This window comes from Melozone crissalis, unplaced genomic scaffold (assembly GCF_028551555.1).
Source record: "Melozone crissalis strain CALT ecotype California unplaced genomic scaffold, PUWL_Pcris_2 ptg000002l_1, whole genome shotgun sequence".
Classification (NCBI taxonomy): Eukaryota; Metazoa; Chordata; class Aves; order Passeriformes; family Passerellidae; genus Melozone; species Melozone crissalis.
The window spans coordinates 14,010,586-14,036,850 of NW_026535780.1; the positions used below are offsets into that span (position 1 = coordinate 14,010,586).

Consider the following 26,265-nt stretch of genomic DNA (forward strand, 5'->3'; position numbering starts at 1 on the left):
ATTACATTTGGAAATCTGGAAATTCAGGCAAAATTCCAGATATCTCTAACATTATTCATTTCCTTTCTACAAAAATCAGGACATAGACCGAGCTACTATTTTTTTGACATATATATTTGTCCAAATAATAGAATTTATTACAGCAATATGTGTTTCTTGAATAGAAAAAAAATTGAAAATGACTAACATAGACCCACATATGGATAATGTTATTTCAGTTGGTTTACTTAAAGTAAGAAAGTACTTTTTAAAAAGCCTGTTACTTTTAAGAAAAAGAAAAAAACAAAACCAAAACTTGAAACAAATGCATGTTAATAAATGAGAAAGCAGTTATTTAAAATACAAAATAATTGTCATATTTTCATACTTAGTTTTCTTTTCAAAAGACACCTATATCAATATAACATAGATCTGTAAAATCAAACATAATCATACAATAAAACCCCCAAACAATACAACTTAAAAAATCTTCAAGACTGTCCATAATATTATAGGAATCTATGAAATGAGCAATATAATACTGGGAACAGAAAGCACTCACATCTATTGGCCTTAAAAAGGGTAGCTTTATTGTATTTGTCTAGTAAAAAGCCTTATGAATATTGTGTTACATATTTATTTTCTTTCTAATTTGACTCTATGAATCATAGTACAAGAATGTTATTTCCCTTTTTCAAAGATAGTATAACATCAAATAAGCAAATCTGAAAGAATAACTACTTTACAGACTATGTACATTAAAATGTATATAGCAACCACTTAACAAAAAGATAAATTTAAAATTTAAAGGTTCTGACTTCTAATTCTGTTTCTTGTGTCACCATAGATATGCCATGATATTGTGCTTTCATTTCTTTTCAATAAATTTAATTCTCACATTCCTTTTAATATTAATGTTAGTTGTCCAATACGTTGTCTTAGATTGCAAATGGGGCTGCATATTCTATTGCCATCTGTTAGATGCAGGCAGTTATCTTCTGTTAATTGGGCAGTTTTCTTTATCTCTTCCACAAACAGTCTTCCCTCTGGCAAATATCTTCTGTGAATGGGCCACTGAGTCTCACTGCTTGACTGATAAAATTGTCATCCCATTGTGAGATGTTCTGCCTAGGGGGAGGAGCCAAGGATTCCTACCCGGATAAAATCTGACACTGGGAGCACCACAGGCAGCCTTTTCCTCCTCTGGATTGCCAGAGAAGCAGCTTTCTTTTCCACTGGATTCCCAGAGGAAGACCAGGCCCATCTACACCACCACTGGACCTTCAGAGGAAAGCTACACCCTTCCACAGGATCACTGCTCCAACTGCAGCAGCCACCATTTAATGGGACTGCTACCAACACCCTGACCGACAGGGTGTCAGGTCACATTTGACTCTGTCAATTTTGTATTACTGCATTGTTATTTTTTTTTTATTTTTTCCCTAATGAAGAACTGTTATTCCTATTATAAAATTATAAAATTATAGTAATTCAGAGGGAGGGGGTTTACATTCTCCATTTCAAGGGTGGCTTCTGCCTTCCTTAGCAGACGCCTGTCTTTTCTTGCCAAGATATGGGTGTTCATTGTCATAAGCAACTAGAGTGGTATTTATAAATCAAATATACAGTTTCAGATAGAACAATACTTGCTAAAGCTCGAATTATATATTGATATGATTGACACACAGTCATAGTTTTAATATTTTCAATGGAGTTCAGATACATGGGAAAATAATGAATCTTAAACCCAGTAATAATCTCTTTCAGTTATGCTCAATAGCAAAAATCTTTGTACCATTGCTCTTGAGTGTCTAATATTTGCCCTAAGCAGGCTAATGCCAAGATTTTCTATTCTAAATCCCATATGAGGCATCAAGAATTTATTTGAATTAAACTTATTGCTAGAGATTGCTAAACTAATTTAAAATAATAAATTATCCAATATAGTAACTTTCATTACAGAGAAGATTATTTTAATAGTTAATATATTTAATATATTTCTAATTATTGTATGTTTCTAAACTGATTAATACTTGTTAGAAATTATATAAAGTTCTTAGAAAGTTTGTTCATTTACTTGGCAAATGGTAAAGACAAGGTTGCAGAAAAGGCATCTTGAATACAAATCTTAATACTTCAGCATATTTTTTTCATTGTTTACCTTACGTATGTCACATAAAATTAATAGAGACTACAGCCTAGTATGTACAATTTTGCCATTAGTAATACAAGGCCACAGAATTTATGTTGACATCATGTAAGCTTGCCTTGGCCTGATCTTGTTTTCACTATTTTTGATAATTCATAGGTATCAAGTGAATATTTCTTGAGCTGGTGGCATTTCAGAAGTGTTGTGCTTTAATACTACTGCATACAGTAATGATCTGATAAATTACATAGGTCTTGCATGGCAAGCAACATACTTAGGCTGAGGGAGGTTAATGTGCAACTTTCAGATTTTAGTAAAGAACAATGAGAAACAAGAAGACTATGTTAAGAAAATATACAGAAAATGAATCATTCAACTCCAAGACTGAAGAGGAAGTTCACTTCTTCATGTCCAGAAGTGTAAAACTTCTCCTAACAGGTCCTTGGATGTTCTCAATTGGTCTTAATCTCCAGCCAGGAGCACAGAGAAAAGGGCAAAAATAAGACAAAAGAAATAGAGGGGGAAGTAGAAAGGCAGTTCTTAAGTTTTATAAGTGTATTATTATCCTTGATGCTTTTCAATATTTGATAATTCATACTATCAGATAATAATAACATTAATTAGAATAACAATAAATTATATTCCCTTTGGCTACAACAAGATGCTCTGGCTAACATAATGCTATACAAGTATATTACAACCCAACTAACTTCTGATCTGAAGTTCTGTATACTGAATATTTTTCTATGTGCCTTACCCCACTGAAGTACTCTCCAATGATTGTCGGGACTCTGAGGGCTCTGATCAGCCCAAACAGGACTGGCCAGCCTCCCCAGGGCCTCTCCCCACCCCCAAAATGAACTTCAGGCTGAAGCCATGAGTCTCTGGCCCAGTGATGCCACAGAAGTGCTTGTCCCCCTTTTCCCCTATTCCTGCTCTACCTAGCCATGGAGCTAATGTCCCTGCCTGCCTTTGGCCTGTCCTCATTTCCATGGAGATGTCCAATGCCCAGGGTTTGTTCTGCCTCCAGATGTGCACAAAGCCTGCTCTGCTCCCTGGCTGAAGGCCAGCATGAAAAGCTCTGCACTGCCAGCCTCAACCCTGATCCCTGAGCTTGCCAGCCTTCAGGGAGCTGTGGGCCTGTGGGCCTCTTATTCACTGTGAAAAATACAATGCCTAAGAAAAAAGCAATACATTACATGCTACAAGAAGTGTTATTTTTCCCTTATTTCTCACTCTGAATAAATAAAGTTAATCTCTAAGCAGAATAAATGTTAATTATAAAGCAAAGAAAAGTTGAATGATTTATAAATGAAACTGTACTGTGTTTTATGTTTTGGTTTTATCTAAAAGGTCAGGATAGACTAAAAAATAATACTTTTAAAGAAAGGTCAGGTCCTAAGTGAGATGAAAACAATCCCCTGGCAACAGTATAAAAACTGTTTCAAAATCCACTTAGAGTTTACAGAGATAAAGCTATTCCTGCAAAACACTGTGCTGTCAGCATCAAGTGGGCAGTAAGGGAACTTTTAATTCAAGAAGTGGCATCCAGTGCAAAACAAGAGCTTTGCCTGAGGAAAATCTTCCCTCTGAGAGGACCCCAGCGATCCATTAGACAACAATTTCAAGATGTCCTAAGGTAAATGCTTGCACAGTAAAATTTCAAAATAATTTTAAGAAGAATTACATATGCATTGCCTTAGTGAGCATTTCTGGCAATTTTGCACCACAACAAAATGATAAAAATGATAGTGTTCTTGTTCAATAGCCAAAATTGTTCCTAATATCCATAAAAGCTTGGATACTGTGAGTATCTATCCTCACTTTTATGTTACACAGAGAAATGCTCACAAAGATAACTTCTACAGGAAAAAATATATTGGCAAATCTAAAAACATGGTAATTTGACACTATTGTACATAACATCCTAGAGGGTAAATTCAGGAAATGTGTGTCAGATGAATGGGCAGTCAGATGGATCAAGAACAGGCTGAATGCCAGAGCTCAAAGAGTCGTGATCAGCAGAGCAGAATCTACTTGGAAGCCGGTACTCAGTGATGAATCCCAGGGATCAATACTGGGTCCAGTCTTCTTCTACTTGTTTTTCAATGGCCTGGATGAAGGGATTGAATGTACCCTCAGCAAGTTTGCTGATGATATGAAACTGGGGGAGGTGACTGATACACCTGCAGGCTGTGCTGCCTTTCAACAGGAAGAGTGTGACCAGCAGATCGAGAGAGGTGATCCTCCCTGCATTCCTAGTGCAGCTACATGTGGAGTGCTGTGTCCACATCTGGGCTCCTCAGTACAAGAAAGACAAGGACCAACTGGAGAGGGTGCAGTGGAGGGCAAAATAGATGATGAGGGGCCTGGAGCATTCCGCTTATAAGGAGAGACTGCAGAAGCAGGAAGATGAGAGGGAATCTCATCAATGCATGTAAATATCTCAAAGGCAGGTGTCAAGAAGATGTTGCCAGATTCTGTTCAGTGGTGCCCAGCAATGTCACAAGGGCCAACGGCCATAAACTTAACCACAAGAAGTTTCACATCAACACGAGGAAGAATTTTACATTGAGGGTGGAAGAGCACTGGGACAGGCTGCCCAAGGAGGTGGTGGAGTCTCCCTCTCTGGAGACACTCAAAAGCCACTTGGACGTGCACCTGTGTAACCTGCTGTAAGTGGCCCAGCTTTGGCAGAAGGGTTGGACTGGATAATCTCCAGAGGTCCCTTCCAACCCTAACAATGCTGTGATTCTGTGATTTTTCAGAAGTTGCAGCAGTTTTTGGATACTTCTTACACTTCTTAACCGATAGAACATAAAAATGTCAAATATTGAGATGGCTGACGGCTCACCATATCTGAACATTTCAGACTTCATCAGAATGGTTGAAGTTGAAAGACATCTTAGAATTTGGCCACTTTTAGAACTGTTGGCATTTTGACAGTCATTGCTTGGAATTTACTTTACCTAAATTAAATGGTATGGCCATCTCTACAGAGGCAAGAGTTTCTGAGAGGTTCCATACAGTTCCAAAGCAACTTCTTCACATGTAAGAAAAAGTTGCTGGATAGAAGTCAATGAGAGTTTTCAGCAGTAACTTTGTTCCCCAGGAAATAATAAGTAACTAACCCCGACAACAAAGAAACAAAAAAAACCCAAACAAAACCAAAACCAAACCAAAAAAAAAAACCCACCTTATCACATTCATTCTAGAAAAAGTGAGTACAAATCTGAGTACAAAAAGAGACATTTTGCTTCTGTATAAGGACGATGGGATACTTAAATATTAACTACACACTCAAAAATGACTGTGATAGCCTGCACCAGCAGTATAAGGATAAATATATTATATTTAAGAACCCTCTGAACACAATCCTCTGCAATGTGCTCTAGAAGGATCCTGTTTGTGCAGGGAGTTAGGCCAGGTAACTTCACTGTGGTACCTTCTAACATTACAAGGCCAAACTGGATGGGACTGAGCAACCTCGTCAAGTGAAAGGTGTCCCTGCCCGTGTCAGGGGTTTGGAACAAAAAGATCCCTTCAAACTCAAACCATCCTGTGATTCCATTATTCTATTATATTCATTCTATGATTCTGTCAATTTCTTTGAGATTGGTTAATATTCATAATTTCCCACTAGGGTCATTGGGAATTTGAATGATCCTTGGTTTAAGCATTACTGGCTGGTTTGCTCTGAGTGTCAAAAGAGTGTGCTCAAATGTTCTCAACAAACAGAAGGTCTGATTACTATGATTGAAATTTCATTCAAAACTCTAATATTTTTATCACCAATTTGTTTAAATTTTGGGTTTAAGAACTTTCTAGGGAAAAATGTTATTTAAACATGTAAACCTTATATATCTTTCTTGAAAAGCCAAACTACCCAACACGATGCTGTATACAAATGAAGAATACTTTCTTCTTATATCTCAAATTAAACAGCTGTGTATGCTATCTGCCTGTTACATTAATGCACTAGACATATTTGTTACGAATTAAAAGGTATGACTTTTAATTCCAGGTTTAATATTAACTGAGAAGAAAAGGAAAAGTACTCAGGTGAAGAAAAATAGAAGAAGCAGCAGTTTGTTTTATTTTCATAAAGTCAATAGACTTCTTCCCTTTTGAATTTGAGTCAGCCTGATTTAATTTGAATATATGCCTTTCAAGTCAAGAATTCTCTTCACAAACATTTTCATATATCATAGTGTACCAAGGCAGTACTACAAACTAAACCAGCATTATCCAAGCAATTCTGCCAGCTTTGTGAAAAATGGAATGATAAGTGTTACCTAGCTTCTATCTACCCGGGATTAGGGCTCAAAAGACCTGGTGCCCTATTCCATTGGTAACTTAATTATTTGTGTAAGTCACTATGAAGCATGTGCGTCAATTCTGACATCCAAAAGAGATCTAATAAATATTTCCAATATCCCTGTGATTCATAGCTTTATAGTCTGTTTATCTCCCCTCCTTCCATAGATATATTCCTTTTCCAAGCTGCAGGGTCCTACATAGATGAATTTTCAATCAAAAACTTACCTTATGTTTGATATCTTTGCTTTCTCTGAACTTTCTTCAGCTTTGCTATATTCTTTGGAAATGCAAAGAGGCCAGAGCAACAACTGGAGTCAAGGTGAAGTTTGATTTATACAGCAGCATGTTTTCTGTTCTGTCCTCTACTCTTTTCCTAGTATTTAGGTCAAAAAGCACTAAGGTGTGCTTTTTTAAGCATTCTAAGTATGGACCTGAGGACTACGGCATGCTCTCAGTATAACCTTTTTTTTGCCTCAATCTTCATTGGCAAATCCTCTTCCCATACCTCTCGAGTGGATGGGCTTCAAGACAGGGACTGGAAGACCAAAGTCCTTTACACTGCCAGAGAAATTCAGGTTCATGACCACCTGAGCAGACCTAAATCCATGGGACCTGATGAACTGCACCCCAGAGTCCTGAGGGAATTTGCCAATATAGTTGCCAAGCCACTGTCCATGATACTTGAAAATTCATGGCAGCCAGGCAAAGTCCCAGATGACTAAACATTTTACCTATGTTTAAAAAGGGTAGAAAGGAGGATCCTTGCAATGATCGACTTGTCAGCATCACGTCTGTGCCTGGGAAAACCATGGACCAGAATCCTCCTAGAAGCTGTGCTGAGGCACATGGAGGACAGGGAGGTGATTCAGAACAGTAGCACAGCTTCACCAAGAGCAAGTCCTCTCTAATCAACCTAGTGGCCTTCTATGATGGACCAACAACATCATCCAGCAAAGGGCCATATATGTCATCCATTTGGACTTCTGCAAAGCCTTGGACATGGTCCCCCACAACATCCTTCTGTCTAAAGTGAAGAGAAATGGATTCTATGGGTGAACTGTTCAATGGATGACAAATTGCTTGGACAGTTGTGTCCAGAGGGTAATGTTCTGGACAGTTTAGTGTTCTGACAGGCATGATAGAAAAGTGGTTTCCCTTGGGGGCCCATATGGGAATCAGTACTATTTAGTGTCTTCATCAGTGATATATACTGAGGCATTGAGCGCACCCTCAGCCAGTTTGAAGACGACATGAAGCCAAGTGCTGTGGTTGACATGTCACAGGGATGGGAAGCCATTCATAGAGACCTGGACAAGTCTGAGAAATGGCCTATGACAACCTCATTAAATTGAACAATGCCAAGCACAAGGCGCTGTACCCATCTCAGGGCAACCCCAGGGATCAATACAGCCTGGGAGATGACTGGATCAAGAGCAGCCCTGTTAAGGAGCCAGTGGTGCTGGAGGATGAGAAGCTGGACGTGACCCAGCAATGTGCACTCGCAGCCCTGAAGGCCAATGGTATCCAGGGCTGCATCAAAAGCAGCATGGGCAGCAGGGCTAGGGAAGGGATTCTGCCACTCTACTCCGCCCTTGTGAGATCCCATCTGGAGTTCTGCATCCATATCTGGGCCCTCAGCACAGGAAGAACATAGACCTGTTACAGAAGGTCCAGAGGAAAGCCATGAACATAATTTGATAGATGAAGAACCTCTCCTACGAAGAAAAGCTGAGAGAATTCAGCCTCAGGAAAAGAGATTTATCCTGGCTGACTCTTCAATCCAGCTAGCACAGACTAGATTTCAACCAGAGTATGTATCATATAAGAAATCATAATTATTCAACATAATCCCTTCAGGTTCAATCTCCTTATTACTACCCATCATGTCACCTAAATCTTTCTTTCACAATCCCTCACTCTCCACTCTAACCACTTTACTTGGCTCTCTGTCTTTCTTCTACATACTCAGAAAATTAATTTTCTGAAAAGGTATTAGCAATGTTCATATTGACCCGGGATCCAGACCAAAAACAATATACATTTTGGCATCTATAAAACTAAACAAGTACATTAGAAAGAAACATACAATACAACAAACATCAGTGCTAGAAACACTTTAGTATTCAGACTGCTATTCTATGTTTGCTCTAACATTTTTCAGACAGAGGACTTTTACTTTTTTTTTAAATATGAACGGTACTGAAATTTCACATAATAAAAATCTAAGAAATTATATAACTGAGAATCTCTTTGGTACTAGTTAGTGATTTTGTACATTAACAAATTCCATAGAATAATATTCATTAGTACACAAGTTTTATTGCCTCAGCTGCATTTAAGTGAAAACACTTTTTTGAACAGAGATGTATGTTGAAAAATTTCCTGGTGCTTGTGAATGGGAAAAAAAATTATTTCCTTCAGCTTTCTCATGCCGCTACTGATGCAGTACACAAATAAAGCTGCCAATGTTTTAGAGTATAAAGAGATCCATTGACTGGAACTAAAGTGGAGAAAGTGTAACTGGGAAGTAGAAAGGTAGTTCAGAAAATTTCATTTCTTACTTGAAATAACATTCATTAAAAGATTAACTTTTCATTAAATAGACTTGACTCCTTATTTACTGGGGCGTACTTTGCAAAAGGTACTTTTACTTCTCAAATTAGATAATCTTAGACTTAATTCTGAAGTGTAATATCAAATGCCCTCACTTGATCTATATTGGGAATGAGTAAAAACCATAGCATCTCATTTAGCACTAAGAAATAACTTCTGGCATAATATCTTGTACAGGTCACTTCCATAATATTATTTTTACAAATAATAGACCAGGGAGAAACATTTAAAAACACAACAGCTATATTTCACATATATAAACCTAGCCATGTTATTAATTTAAAATTAAAATTAATACTACATAATTACTCCACCTTTATAACCTCAAGGACATGAGGATATGCCTTCTCTCACAAATACAAGTGCTCTCAGTAACTAAATAACATACAATACCCAGATTAGGTTAAGAGAAGAAAGAGAGACAGAAAGAAAATATATTTCTGAATAATAATTTATGTCATTTAATTTGAAGGTAAATGGGAAAATTTAAGTGTGAGGGTACACATAAAAACTCATATTCAGTTACTTCATTATCTAGTTCTTTTCATCTTCCTGTTGTTTTCTTATCAAAATTATTTCTTTCCTTGTGTTTGTGTCCCCTAAGAGTAGAAAATCATCCCTCCAAAATGTAAAATTATCTTCTAGAACTAAATAAATAAAATTTAAATGCTGTGAGGAAGAGGAAGAGAAGGAAATGGGAGTAAATCTTCCAGCAGAAATAATTCCAAAGCATTTGATACCAGTGGCACTATTAATTTTAGCATTTAAAATCTACTTTCTAGAGTTTGACCATATCAGCTTTATTTTCTTTAATGTACAATAAACTTATAATGGTGAAAAATATTAATAACTAATTTGAATGGATTCTTGCATTCAATTATTAATCATAATAATAATTTTCACAGCTGAAAAATATAAATAATTTAATAAAAAGCCCAAGCATATTATGAGAACATTTGCATGTCAAAAATTTTCCAAGAGGAAACAAAATGTTCCAACATTTAATCTCACCACTAAATATTCTGAATGCAAACAAGTGTTTTATTCCAGGTTTTTCTTTCACTTGTTTTATCATCCTGACATGAACTTATTGTCAGTGCAATACATTACACTGTTTGATGGCTAAGAAACATATAAATATCTAGGTTAATGTATTAATGTCTTGACGTAATCAATATGAAGAATTTTGAAGGTCCTATAAAGTTTATCTACAATTAATAGAAATTTTCAAGTGCCATAGAAAATTTATTTTCCCAGTTAATTTTCTTTGAATTTTAGTGGACTTCTTTATGAATACACATATGAAATATTTTAACAGGTGTATTATGCATATACATGCAAAAATATATACAGATACACATTAATATAGGTTAAAATGTAAATATTTTATATACGCTTTTATACACTTAAAATATTTTAAATATATTTATATAGATGTATATATATGTGTATAGCTATATTTGTCTACCTATATAAATAGGATCATTAAAACCACACTGAGGTTTAAATAATTCTTTTCCCTTCCAGAAACCAGAATTCTTCATATTACCAATGGATTTCATAGTTTCAATATTTCATTTTCCTAGTTTTTTCTATTTGTTTGAAATCTTGTATTTAATTTCAATTTCTTAATTCCTGAGCTTTCCACCAATGTTACCCAAATAAAAAAATTGCTTTCTAATCATTACCTAAATGGAAATAAAGAGTAATTCAGTGCTTTTTTCTTTTCTTTTGCAGAGGAGTTGAATTACAGTCAGTAGTACATAAAGTATTATCATTTACTCTTTTTTACACAATAAAGAAGAGTATGCATGCAGAGCAGCAAATAAAACAGAAAGATATTATATTTTGAATGCCTCTAAAATATCGGAGTTTTTTCTTTATGGTAAACATGAAATTAAGAAGATGCATCCATTAAATCATTAAAAATAGAAAGGACAACTCTTTACTGCATCATTTAATGCTCATTCCAGAAGTAAATTACTACCATGTCTTAATACTTAATGTTAGTTCCATTGACTTTTTTAAAGGGAATATGATGTTACTTGAAGTAAAATAAAATGGAAATAAAATTTTAAAATTTGATCTCTCTGGGTTCGTACACAGTATCAGAACTAATTGTCAATGGTGGTGTTATTAAAATCTAACATTGGGGGAATTCTGCAAGTAGGTTCTTTAAATTTGGAAATGGTCAACAAAATGTAACATTTTTTCTCTTCTACAACTTGAGTAGAACAAAGTCAATGTCATTCTGTGCACTATAATTGTGTGAGTATATAATTGCGAATAAAAGACAAGGGTGCAAAGGTAAAAAATAATCTGTTTAGAAAATATATCTCAGTATGAGATGAAGTGGAGCTGAAAGACCTGGGAGTATAAAAATCCACTAAAAACATTTTCTTACATGACAATGTATACAATTTAATCTCTTGTTATGCCTGGAGGGGAAAAAAAAAAAGTACTTCTGAGAGACTCTGGTAATTTCAGTCTATGAAGAGACTCCTGCATCCATTGCAAAATCAGGTAGCCATCTGTGCTGCATTGACAAAAGAATTTCAAGATCTTAAAAGTCACAGATTCACAATTCTGATAAGTAGATATCTGTCTTTAAAAGTAAATATCTGTAATTTGTCAATATATTATCAATGAAAGCAGCAACTTATTTGCACTGGCCTATGCAGAAGATACAGCCCTTGTCAAAGTAGTAGATTTCTACAAATGCGACTCAAGCGATGCAGTACCTTTCTTTCTTCTAGGGAATCTCAGGCCCTTGAATGTTTTGGTATAGATAAAACACTTCAGTTAGTGATTAGTAAATGCAAACTGAGATTAAAAACCCACATCAGTGTGTCTGTAGTTGCACTAGGCATACAAACTATTAGAATAAATGTATAACTAGTCATTATGTTCTGTGGAATGTAGTGTTTTAGTTAATTTTAAAGCACACGTCTAAGACAGGTTATAACAGATGCCTATATGCTGTTTCTTCCTTCCCATCTTCCAGTTTCTATGCCAGAATGGCATGGGGTCCTGGTTCTTGCTACAATAGAGTGAATTTTCTTCCTAGTTGCTGTTATAGTGCCACGTTTTGGTTTTAGGATGAGAATAGCACACTGATGTTTTAGCTCTTGCTGAGCAGTGCTCACTGTGAGTCAAGGACTTTTCAGCTTCTCACGCTGCTCTGCCAGCAAGGACGGTGAGGGTGCACAAGAAGCTGAAAAGGAACACAGCTGGGAGAGCTGACCCCAGCTGGCCAAAGGAATATTCCATACCACATGACATCATGCTGAACAGAGGATGGGGCAACTTGTCTGGGAGGTGGCAGACTGCTCAGGGACTGGAATTTAATTGATTGGCAGGTGGTGAGTTGCTTTGTATCACTAGTTTTGTATAATGTTTTATCATTATTTCCTAACGAAACTACTACTCTCCCATCATTTTCTGTCGTGTTAAATTGGCTTTATCTCAATACATGACTCTCTCCACTGTCTCGCTGGGAGGAAACATCTGCTTGGTGTTTTGGTGTCTGACACACTAAACACTCCATCTCCTGTAAGTTCTAACTTGCCAGCACCATGCAGATGACTCTTCTACTCTAAAACACCTCTACCCAACATCTGCCATTGGCCAGCTGAATCACTCTGCAGCCCACACTGGCAGGATTAGCAAGGTATGGGGAAGGCTCAGTTAGCCATACATAATTTGAATTGGAGAAATTTTTTAATTTCAAAACATATGTCTTGGTAATACCTTGGTTTGTCTGCCCAAAGAACTTCTGCACTTCTGCCACTGCCAAAGAAACACATTGGGTATCTTGGGTGATTTCTGTGGTGCATCAGAGCACCTATGTACAGGCAGAGTGCTTCACAGCTCTCCAGCTTTAATGGGTATGCAGACACCTATAGGCGTCTAAACAAAAATCTTACCTATATCTCTGTTACAGCTGCTAGTCTTTGAGCAGTAGTACAGTGTAGTGGTTGTTGCAATAGCTTTTGAGATAAGAAATGAATGACAAAATCCTGATTAAATTGCCTAATGTTGAGAAAAAAGTGATAAAGACAGTTTTCCCCTTCTGGCAACTCTAGCCATGATGTTGTAAGGCAGCTTAATACTATTGTTCTTTACCTGATTGGCAATTGCTTTACATTCTTTCTGAAAGCAAAACCAAGAAAAAAAGATTAAGAAGAGCTAACTCCATAAATAATTTATGGATGAAGATACATTTCTATTAATAAACAAAATGACAGAAAGAAAGTAACAATAGAAAATCAAGCAGAGCAAGAAGAAACTTTTCAACATCTTTTTCTTCACATTTCATCCCTCATTTAAGGTGCTCACATTTATCCAACCTCAGCTCCACATAGTTATCTGTAAAGTCTGAAGGAGAGTAACCATTTGCATACTTTTAAATATGAGCAAGACAACTAAATTTTATTTTGTTCTGAAATGCTCATGGATATATTTCATGGCTTCATTTGTATTTTCTTATAAGCAAATATTCTTAATGGATTGCAAATGTGCACTCAATTTATGTATTTGATACTATTTTGCTCAAAGTGGAAGCATGAGTTTGCACATGGCTTAAACAGAAGTAAAAAAAACAAGGGAAGGAAACATAATCAGTTAAGAAATGGATTTCACAAGTATAATGATTGGCAATTGTAGGGCTACTGTTGAGACTTTCCAAAGCTTAAGGAAGAATTAAGATAGAGAGTGAGAGGAAAAGGATTCTGGATCTAAAAAGATAGCAAAGTTAAAGATGCTTAAGGTAATGTCTAACTATCAGAAAATGAAGATTTTTTTTTTTTTCTGAAAGCCCTTTCTGAATTTGGGTATGCTTGATATCAAGATTGAAGTTTGTATATGCCAGTCAGTAAGACCAGATGCTGTGAAGCTAACTTAATCCCTTCTGCCCACTTAGATATTATTATGGATTCATACATAAATGATGGAGTGCAAAAAGTAACCAAAAGAAAGCAACAACCAAAAGGAACTGGAAATGGAAGGAGTAAAAGAGCACAACTAATTTTAGAAACACAAAAGAGGATTACTGGTGCCAAGAAACAGTGAAGCAGCTGCTTCTAGAAGATCCAAAGAAGCTTTTGTTCTACTTCAGCCAACAGTTTCTGACTCAAAGGGAGTTTTAACAAGGCAACAAGAAGAGAAAGCATCAAGGCAAGGAACTCTCAGTGAATAGAAAGAAGTGCTGAAACACAGATGACCAGACAACACAACCTAGGTAGGGAAATATTTTCATTCTCCTGTAATTGAAATTTCTTACTGAAATTTCTCTTCTAATCACATTGGTTATTGTTTACCAATGTATTTTAAATATTGTATAAATGAATACCTTTAATGAATAAAATTGCCTATTAAAAGAAAGTAACACACATAACTCACATGACTGCTTACTTCAATGAAGCTGAGAGCTTCCCACAGTTTCATGTACCTCATCAGATTTCATTTTTTCTGTATAAGTCAATTAAAAAAAATTGTAAGGGCTTTAAAGATTCCTGCCTATTTGCAAGGTCTTAAACAGAAAATTAGTGAAATGTATTTAATTACATTAAAAGTGTGTTTAGAAAAAAAATGTGCAATATCCTAGGTTTTCTATTTTTTTTGCTGCTGTGGGTTTTTTTTTGATAGGCAACTATATTTTGACTTTGCTGTGCATCACTTTTAGTCTTCTTTTCAAATGTCTAGGCCAGAACAGCTTTAGGTATTACACTGAAGCTCAGCTAGGTGAGGCTGCCTTATGAAAAAGAATCTTAAAAACCAGTTTTCATAAACTTAAGAGATCAGAGGAGAATAAGACTGTAATCAGTATAAATGCCAGGGGTTTGGCAGCAGAGGAGTATAGGGCTGAACGTATCACCTCTCCCTTCAGCAGACACTAAGCTGTCCCATGCCGGTCACAACTGGCCACATCTGGCTCCACAATGGACCCACCACAGTACACAAGTGAGTCCATCAGTAGAATTTGTGGCATTTCTATGAAGATGTATTTAAGATAAGGCAATAAACAGTGAGGGAAAAAACAAGATCAGAGCATGCTCCATTCCAGAGCTAGTAATACCATCAAAGGGCTTGCAGTCCATGGATAAGCCACACAGAACCAGGTTCTTCCCCTAAGAGACAATGATCCATGGTCAATGCACATCAAGGCAGAAGAAATTAGTAAGAGAGAAGAAATGGCAGAAGAAAAGAGTGAGAAATGAGAAGCAGCAGAAATGAACTCCTACACTTTCACCTGAACCTCCTGCACTGGCTCACATCACCAAAGAGACAAAGAGTAATCTGCGGTCAAAGAGAGGAAGTGTTTGGAATGAAGTTAAGCTTTCAGAAAAGGTGAGTAAGCATGTTTTTCATAATTTCTTTACTATTTGTCTTTGTTTTCCAACACCCAAAACAGTCATTAAAAGGTTTTATAATACAGCCATTTTTTCCAGGACAGTTGTTGGCAAGTGATTTGCCACATCTTCATTCCAACCACGAAACTTCTCACTCTTGTTCTTCCTATTTTGCCCCATTGTACTCTGAGGATGGCGTGAGTGAGTGAGTGAGTGAGTGAGTGAGTGAGTTATAGTGAGAGGGCCTCATTGCTGCTTAGGGTCAAACCATGACCCAAATACACCAACAAAATGCGCACTACTGCAAACAAAATCAGTAAACCAAGGGAGTGATTAGTTGAAAAGGGTGCTGCAGTGCCACGCAGTGACAGACTAAAATTATGCAGTGTTCTGAAGTTCAGAATTTGAAGTCCAGGTTTTTAAAAGCATGTAACAATAGGCTAAAGAAAATTAAACTAGAGGAAGTGCATATCTATAATCTGTTTATAGTGGTAATATGTAGCAAACACTATGTTTCAGGAACTCAGAAAGAAGTTATAATCAATCTACATCAATTAAGCAGGGGAAGGACTTAGGTTTCAACACAGTTACTACAGTGTAGCCCTCTGACAAAAAAACCTATTGAAAGAATTCACATATTCCCTCTCAAAAGTAATGAAGAAATAAACTCTTGAGAATGAATCAAGCCCTTGTACTACATGACATTTTGCAATACTTTTATTATTTTTATCAATTATCTGACTTTCAGAAAACTCATGTCACAAAATAAATGAAATTAAAGTTTGAAAATTGTCCTTACAAAAAGTCTTAAAGTTATCTCTAACTGAAAAATTTAAGGTTATAATTTTCAAAAAAACTGAAACACCTTGTGCTATATATTTAATATTTATTTTCTAAATGTAGGAAGATTTTTTAATATATCTCATCCCTAGAAATGTTCATGGCAGAGTTTGAGCAACTTGGTCTAGTGGAAGTTTCCCTGCTCATGGCACAGGGGTTGGAACTAGATGGTCTTAAAAGTCCCTTCCAACCTAAACCATTCTATGATTCTATGATACTTATTAAATTTCCTTAAACTCTTTCCTATAGTCTACCATTAACCTACCAGAAAATACACTTCTCTATTATCTGAACATGAGTTTTTCCTATTTTCTACTATCACGGTTATTTTTTACTGATCATATATAGATCATATAGGTTTGAGTATGCAGATTTAATTCCTTTACATGCTGATATTTTTTTACTGTCTACATTTACTTTAGTGTAGCAAAAGACATTTTCTTATTTTGAAGTATGGTGGGCTCTTGCAGCATTTGACAACTTGCTATTTAGTCCACTTTCACACACATTCAGCAATACACAATTAAATATTAAATGAGCAAACCAAAATAGTAAAACCACTATTATTTAATCACTACATCCTTAGGCAGTAAGGAGAAATAGAAGACACACAGCATATTCAAATCTCCCACACCTACAAATTCATATGTTTTATGGGTCTTGGGTATAGCACATATTTAAAAATAAACATAATCCTGTTCTCTTTCATCAGCTATTACCTCACATTTTTGGCAGGAATGCATGTATGTTTACCATGAAACATTGTTTGTTCTTCTTTTCTCATTAGCTCAAAAGAAGTAGCTCAACAATCCAAAACACTCCAAAAATAGTTATCACATGGTTTCTCAATTGCGGGGTAGATTTATTACAGAGAATTCCTATTTCCTATCTTTTTACAGTCCCATAAGCTAGCAACTTCTTAGTAGAGAGTGGTTTATCATACATGGTATGAAAGATATCATGCAAAAAATGAGTCAATGTTTTCATAAACCATTATAGCAGCCCTGAAGCCACATTAGGAAATCTTCTTTCATTTATATTCATTCAGAATACACATTCCAGAACATCTATGAACTCAGGAAGTCCAAATAAAGATATACAATACCTGCTGAAAATAGTAATAATTTTTTTCTGTTCTTGTTTAGAATTTGCTATCTGAGGCAATCACACAGAGTTGTAAAACTTGCTATTATCAAAGATCAAATTAAAAACATTGGTCATAGGCTTTAGATAATTGCATTTTTTTGTGTTACTTGACTAATTTTATCAGATTCCAAAAAACTTTATATAACTAATTTCTTTCTACGCTAGATTTTCTATAAGAAACTGTAAAAAACATTCCTGAACTAGATCTTGGTAGGAATGCCATGATGTTTTTCATCAGATAAATGAAAAAAGCACAAAAACACAAAAAGGGGCACTGTTCCCTGATGATCCATTGATACACTGTGGATATTGAAAAATATTATTTGCAGTATTACCTTGCACTACTGACATTTAGTTTTCATTAGCACTCCATAATTAGAATGACCTTGTTTCAAACAGTGACATTCCCAAAATTATGCTTCAGATGCTTTCCCTCTTACTCAAAATAAATGCTTGTTCATAAAAACTGTGAGTAAGAATCTTTCTGGTTAATTAAAACTTTAATAATGCAAAGTATTCCAAAATATAGTAAAAAGTAATAGTGATTAAATGCTACTTTAGTAAACAGAAACTTACTGCTTTACAAATATGACTTATATAACTCTAGAGTCATTCCTATAATTTAATGATAAAGACATTCTCTCTGTTACTGTTCCACAGTACTTTTCAGAATATTAGGACCATTTTAAAAGCTAAGTACTTGCACAGGCTAAAGTAAAGCAGGGATCTCCCATAATATTTTTTGGTAACTGAATTTAGATACACTAAATAACACACCATCCATATTCTAACAGACTGTAACTTGATATAGCAGGTTGAAAAACAAGCTATACTTTTTTGAGGTGCTTTTTTTAATGTAACCCTTCCCACTTCCTAAAACTTCAGGCATTATTTTTTCTAACAAATACAGCCACAATTAAAATTTATTTCTTTAAAGGTACCTTGGTAGTGGGCACTAAATCCACGGAATCGGTGATTGCTGTCTGTTACAAAATGTAGTCTGAGCCAGTTTTTGTTGCTTATAACTGGAGGAGGTATATTCATTCCAGAGAGCCTGAAATAAAACAAATAAATTAAAAAACTTAATACAGGATCTCAATATTATCTGGAAAATTTTTATATCCAAACTAGCATTCATTAACATGCCCTCCGTGGGACTTTTTATTTATTGGGTAGTAGCATTTCAACAAGCATGAGCAGACAAAATTGTACATTATGCCCGACCAAGTGATGGGGTACAAATCAGTGCTAAGCCAGAAACTACACAACCACATTATTGGTCAGGCACAGCACTGTAAAGATGGAAGTACATGGCACTCAGACTAGAAAGAATTTGTGTCAATACAGGTGAGATAATGGGCCAGACAGAACACTGCTCTGGGCACCAGGGAAAGGTTTGTACCTTGTGATTTTCACCTTCAAGACATGGAAGAAGAGAGCTTAGGTTATGCAAACTACTATCTAAAATGATAAAATAGGCATCTACTTTTCAAGAGTAATTAATTTTTTATTTTTAGGGTATAAAGATAAAAGAAATATTCCATCACTTGTGTGGATTTGAAAATTAATTGTTAGATGTACAAGAAGAATAGAGAATTCTAGTGGATTCACCCCAGCTAGCAGTCAGGCATCACACAGCTGCTCACTCCCCTCCTTCCCTGCCCCAAACAATTGTAAGGGGAGAGAAGAGGAAGAGCAAAAGCAAGAAAGACACTTCAAAAGACAGTTTTGTACGTGAAGAGTTGAGAAAAAAAGGAAGTGATACAAAAGCGATAATTGATGATATTCCACAAATAGATCAATCAAAATGGTCTCCAATGATTTGCAGCTGTCTCTCAGCACCACTAATTTTTTATTGCTGACCATGAAGTTATATGATATGAAATATCCTTTTGGTCAATTTGGCTCTGTTTAATTTTTTTCCCTTCCCTGTATCCTTTCTATGCCAGGTCTGCTCACTAAGGGGAAGGAGGAGGGGGCAGAGGACGCCTTGGTGCTGTGCAAGCACGGTTTAGAAGCAGCCACTACACTGTTGTGCTATCAACTCTGGTTTAGCCACAAATCCAAACTATAGCACCTTATAGGCTTCTATGAAAAAAATTAATTATGAGCCATTAGACCTAGTATAAAAAAATACCTGTATTTTTTTTAATGTTTTGTTTGTTTTTGTATTGTTCTGTTTGTTTTTTAGCATAAGGATATTGCTCCAATTATATTAGCATTCATCTTGACTGGCTCATTAAGAAGGTCTGAATTTAAGTTCTGTTTTGTGTAGTGTTTTTTTTTTTCCTTGTTGTTGTTACTTTATTTTTAAATGATATATCATGTTTTAAAAAAGGAGAATAAAGGTTAGATAAAAAATTCTTCCATCAAAGCAGTAATTCAATATACATTTCTCACCAAAACCAGAAAGATAAGTCACATCTTCAGAATGTCAACATACTTACCTATGCTCTTCCATTTAGTTATAAACAGAACTCTTCCTGTAGTTAAAATAAAACACTAGCCAACAAGTATGCCATTTTATGTTCAGAAATAATGGATTCCTATTTTATTCTGAGAAAAACTGTATTCATAATAAATCAATTCTGAAGGTATTTTTTTGAGTGAAATAAAACCCCAAACCTTGCTTAAATAAATAACTAATAAGTTTGTATAGGAACTATTCTGTGCGGAAGACTTTTGAATAATAACAGTTTAGAGGTAGTGTTCTTTTCATCTTTTCCTACTCACTTTACCTCAAAACAAAACATGTTTAAGACAACTTCCGAAATTTCTGAAACTGTAGTAGTACCTTGTTCCCTCAGGCACTGATATAAATGACATCTATTGACTGACACCATAGGCTATTAAAACTCCTTCACATGCTTACAAAAGGATGTTTTCATACTGTGGAAACATATTACCTCACATAATTCATTTCAGTTGAACGACACATAGAATCTAAGTTTTTTAAGCTTATGAAATTGACTTTCAATTTTAGATCCAAGAAACCCAGATGATGAAGTTAAAAAAAAAAACAAACCCAACCAACCAAACAAAAAAATAGTGCTATTAGATTGCAACAGGATGTGGTATTAGATTGCAACAGAATGCACATTGCTCTGTTCTAAAGTCATATGCACTAGCATCTATATAAAGTGTAAGAGACAGGAGCCTACACCTTTCAATTAGAAAACACAAAATATTTCTGCATTTTCCTCATGAATTTTAGAATAAAGCACACTTTTTAACAGATATAAAGTGGCTTTAGTTGCTACACATTTCGTGTTACAGATAGAAGTGTGCTTTAATTTGTGGCTTCTTTTTTGGAAGGTAGAGGTTAGGGTATCCTTTATGGTACAGTTATTTCTTTCTATAATAATATTACCTAATGATGCAAGAGGAAATAGCCCTTTTATTTAAATTCTCACTCTATAAATAATTGTTAGGCAATGTAGAGACAGAGGCAACAATCTTTCACTGCTTGCATATTTTAGAATAAACCTATTACTGGAAGAGGTCTTACTGAACAATTGAAGTAAAATAAGTCGGTAAAACACATTTCATAACCTGTATTTTGACTCATATATTCTGCCTATAAGAAGGTTTCTTTTCAATAATCACAAAACTATGTGAAAAATAAATTGCATGTTTATTGTCCAAGACATGAGAAAATATTACCCTAGACATTTAAATATGTTCACAGTAAAATATTAATTTTGTTTCTAAAATAACTAAAATTCTAGCTTACCTATCAAATCAGGTATTTACTAATATATGCATCCTTACATCTATGCTGACATCTAATTAAATTCACAGTTCCTACAATCCAATTTTTACAGTTCATGGGTTCTATGGGATTCTTCCCAGAAAGTAGATTTGCAAACTGACAGAATTTATTCTGTTGATATAACTGTCCCTTTTCTCATGTCAATTTATCTTCTCAGCAAATTATAAAGCTGTTCACCATAACAATAATACATTGGCAGCTCAACCTACTTCTCTGTCAGTTACATTCCAAGCGTAGTTATGCTGCATCATCTACAATATTTCCCTAAAGTTCAAAGTAAAACACCATATCTTCCATAAAGGAAACACAGCTGTCTCATGTTCTTTTATAATTCAAAAGATGTAGCTCCCTCTCAAGCTGCACAGAATCCTGCATAGTAAATTTCAGTCAACAGAGAGTAGGCTGCCCTTCTGCAGATGTCTTTCATAAACCCTTAGAAATGTTCATGGAGAATCTTGGCTGTGAACCAGAGACTTAAAGTCTCTTACCACTATGTTCAGTCAACAGCACTGACTGTTATCTACTGCAAAATGTATTTGAAAAAGGAAGTGCTTTCTGAAACAGTGCACCTTTGTTGCTAAACAAGGGACTAATAGAAATGTAAAACTGCAAGTAGATATGTCAGTGAGGTTCCCATCCATGCACTTAGTTTGTGTGTAAACCACAGTTTACAGGAGAAATAAGAGACTGACATTTTTGAGAATCAAAATTTCATTCTTCTTGCACTTCATTACAACAATATGCCTCTACTCCCTTCCTTTGTACTCTATTTAGGTAGTAATTAAAAAAAGAAATTTGCCTGTTTTGTGCTAATTCTGATCCAGTGAAGTCACTTAGTATTTTACTTGCCCTCAGAATTCTAACACATAATTCCCACCTTAAGCTGAAAAATGGAATTCAGGGTTGATGTGTTTTCTTTTTTTAATAGCATAGTGCACATCCTCTATTTCTTCCAGAAAAGGAACAGTATACATTTACTTTCACATTTGAAATGTATACTGTCAGAGAGCTATAATCTTGACAAGTAATTTAAACATTCCCTTCTTGCTCATGTAGCAGACTTTAGCTTTAATTTCTAAAAGTCATCTAAAACGACAGCTCTTACAAACATATTGTCACTGATTGTCACAATTGTCAATACACTGATTATTATGACGTAATACAGGCCTTAATTTAGTCATTCAATATGTCCAAAAGTATTCCAAACAGAAAAAATTTTCCTTTTCTATAAAAAAATATACAGCAAATTTTCCCCAAAACTTCTTAAGCATAGAGTTTCTACATTTCCTCATATCCCAGATTCACAGAAATTGAATTAATTAAAAAACAAAAGAGGTTGATACCACTCTTATAAACAGCACTGAAAGCCTTTCTAATTCTACCAAAGCCTTAGGCCAACAAAGACTTAGATCTAAGCATGGCTAGGTGCATACATAGATCTCATTGCTCATTTTATACGCACTACAAAATCCTAAGTGCTTGTTTTGATGCAAACTGCAGCTGTGTGCATTCTTTCTTATTGGTTATTATTTGCATGTTTAAATAAACCACTGTCTATAAAGCTTTGATTAAAAAAGGGCAAATTATCACTCGTTTTGATAAGGCCTATGCATGTTCATGTGTGTGCTACTGGGGCTTAATGCTTACACAGCATAATGCAGTGAAAGAGAGAGTAGCCAGCTGTCCCTTGAAAGGAGAGGAAAGACTTACTCAATGACCTGATTGATGACCTCTCTGGTTCGGTAAAATTATGCTTAAATTAAGCAGTGCTTGTATTAAATATAAATTTGAAGTAGCAACATCTTACAGCTTATTGTGTCTCCTGTATTTGTATGCAGCATATACTCATTACCAAAGACTTCTGGGACCCTTTCTTTTGTTCTTCAGGACTGCCTTGACCCCATAAAGCAACACCTCACATAGCAAGGTTCATAATAAGCATCTTTTGCAAAGGATCCACCACACAATGCAGATTTAAGGGCACAAGATTAAAACTCACGTCTCTCATTTAATAAATCCATATCTGTTTAAAACAAGCAGTTGCACACTAGAGAAGCAAAGCTGATTTCAACTCAATATTTAATATATTACTCGGTCTGAAAGATTCTGAATGATTTAATGATTAAGTTAACATATCCCTCCCATTGCGCCAACTCAGTTTGTATGATGTTTACACTGAAGTTCAGACTCTAACCTAACTTATCTTTTTGGTCAAGCACTAAAAGAGTGAGTATTTTGTAGGACTAGGCATATCAATTTTTTTTTTTTATGTTTTCAATTTCACTGATGAGTTTAATGGGTCTTAATGGCATTCATTATAAATGTGAGTGTCCGTTTCATGACAGCTTTGGTTACTGACCTTTTTTTTCTTGGAAATGTTCTATCCAAATTATATTAAATCATTTCAGAGCAAGGACATGGCTCTGACCTCGATTGTCAAAAAGCAAAGAAAGCTCCACCAACTTCTTATGTTTCTTACAAAATCTATTGCTGTCTAAGCTGATAACTCAGGATTTAAATCTTTTTGAAGATATCATATAAATATTAAATGCTAATAGGCATTTTCTTTTGTCTTTGGATAACAACAAAGGTCAACAAAATGGATAATTGCCTGTAAATTTTGCTTCTGTAAAGAATTTACAACATAAAGTAAGTACCTTAGGAGCTGTGGTATCCCTAGAATTTAAATTGTAGCTTATATTTATGCAGTACTAACATTTATAATATTAGTATATCTGTATTTCAGAAAAAGACTACATGAGACATCTCTGTGACAGAAGCTATAGAACTTTAATTTAAGTTGACTTTTCATTTAATTGTATATATGAAACTCAAACTGCTGGTGGGTTGCATCAGGGCTGCTTTTGTGTGTGCAGTCAGTACACTCAAGTCATTAATTCCCTGCATGATTAAGAAATTGTCCATCTTGTGAAATAAACTGCTTCAGAAAAGAGACTAATTTGAAAGGTAATTACAATATTAAAATAAGCAGTTTCCTAGATGAGACTTCAAATGATGAAAACAAAAATAACACAGGAAGAGAAATATGAACTTGGAAATAAAGCAAACATACATATAAAAGAAGCAAAAGGAGAAGAGGATTAAGTTATTCTTTTGCATAGCCATAGTCTAATGTCCAGTCACAATAAACAACAGAAGGCATAATTCCACGAGAAATTAAATGGTCATAATTTAGTATTTAAAGAGGAAAGAAAAAAAAGTCTCTTCCTAAAACAAGCCCATTCTCAATGGTAAATATTCATTAGAAAAGTAAAGGTAAAATGCCCAAAAGAAGATACCTTAACATCTACCACTCTAATAGAGCTGTGAGGGCAATATATAACCCAACTTTTAAGTGGTTATGAAGTTATTAAAATACCTAATTCTTATGGTCAGTCCCTGTAATATTTATAGCTGGACTGATCATTCATGTATCAGGGAATGAGGACACTCACAGGTTTGATATTATATTAATTGTTGTTTCCATATCTCAGAACTGCAGCCAAATGAATGACAAAAAGCATGTTTTATTTTTAGAACAGTAAATTGCCACTCTTCAAATTTAGACTCATGAGCTATTTAGAACTAAACTAAGGGTTTAGGTTGAAACTTCACTGTAATCACTTATTTCTGATTTATAAAACAAAAAAATGGAAACTCAGATAATTGAGTGTTTGGGAGGAAAAGGAAAAAAAAGTTCTACATTATTTAACCTTTAAAAAAATAGTTTTTCTGTAAAGCACTTTAATAATCTATTGATTAATTTTAGAGTTATTCATCCAGATGGATAAAAATAATTCACCCTTTGACTCTTTTTGTCAAGTACATTATGATGTCTGAAAGATTGAAAAAAAAGGTCTTTGTTTTAAAAATGTCAGTGTTGAAATGTATGAAAGGTTTGTCTTGTCTTTGCAATGCTAGAAAAAGTTCAGTTTTAGAGTAGAGTCACTGTCATACAAAGCAGCTCCATGAGAAGCCTGTGTAAAATCATCAAGGACTGAATAAAGGTCTAAGGGATGATTAATGAAAGTTTATAGTACTGTGGATATGAAATGTTGAAAAGCGTCAAGATTAAGAAATACTTTTTAAATTCAGAAGTTGATTGCTCCCCACAAAGCCAGATGTTCCTATGTCAAAGTTTTCCAACTAATCTCTTGACTTGACAGAATAATGAAGTATGAGGAAAGGAGCCTTCTAAACACAGAATTGTTAGCTCATGATACATATAATCTTGTCTTTGTGACATAAGAAAATAACACTGATGGACAGTGGTGTGTCCTGATTGCCTGCAGGCCTAGTACAAGCTGCTGATTTTCATATAGATGTCAGGGTCTTGGAAGGAATCATTTTTCATAAATGTGATGCAAATATCTTATGTACAAAGTGACCTTGCACTCAAGACTCAATTTCCATGAGCGTATCATAGAAACAATATAAATACATATTCACTTTTCCTGGGCTGGGCTGCACATGGTGGTTAATACATGGATCTTTCTACCACACAATCTGTGATAAGTTGCACAAGCAGCTCATTGGTGTAATTGGTGAGACCAAGCTCAGGGCAGTCAGTAAAGAGCAGAGGCAGACAAGTCTGGATGCACCGCTGGGAAGGTACAGGCCCACCTGGTGCAGGCTGTGCAGTTCAGGGCTCCCACCAAGGCACTGATCCTGCTGGCCCAGAGCCTATGATAAAGTGGACACCAAGAACTGTCTCAGGACTTTTTTTTCCTGCACATGCTAAATCAAACTGTCTGTTTCAAGAATCTCAAATCTGAGGGCCTTGGCTGGAGAGGGGCGGACCCTGGACAGGTATAAAGATTAATGTGATTATCTGAGCATTTTCCGTGGAATCATGCACATTTCTTCCCCCTACTTTCACAGCAAATCTAAATAAAACTAAATTGAGTGCAACCTGTATGTGACCAATTCTTTTTTAGGTAACAGTCAAACTGAATAACTGGGACTATTACCTGTGAGAGGATTGTATCATTTACCTCTCTTAAAATGTTGCCACACTCAATTTCTGAAGTGACTGTTTTCTTTTCAATTCTATATAAGGAATTGTTATACTTACAAGTATTGCCTGAGTAGGAGAA

General features: G+C 35.2%; 1 protein-coding gene across 4 annotated transcripts in view; it reads right to left on the reverse strand.

Moving 5' to 3' along the window:
• Nucleotides 1-26,265, reverse strand: part of CSMD3 (CUB and Sushi multiple domains 3) — a 586,421-nt gene that overhangs the window by 358,083 nt on the left and 202,073 nt on the right. For all 4 annotated transcript variants that reach the window (XM_054290025.1, XM_054289307.1, XM_054288554.1 and 1 more), the window contains exon 6: nucleotides 18,339-18,451. In XM_054290025.1, the coding sequence (XP_054146000.1) occupies nucleotides 18,339-18,451 (113 nt within the window). The remainder of the gene's footprint in view (nucleotides 1-18,338; nucleotides 18,452-26,265) is intronic.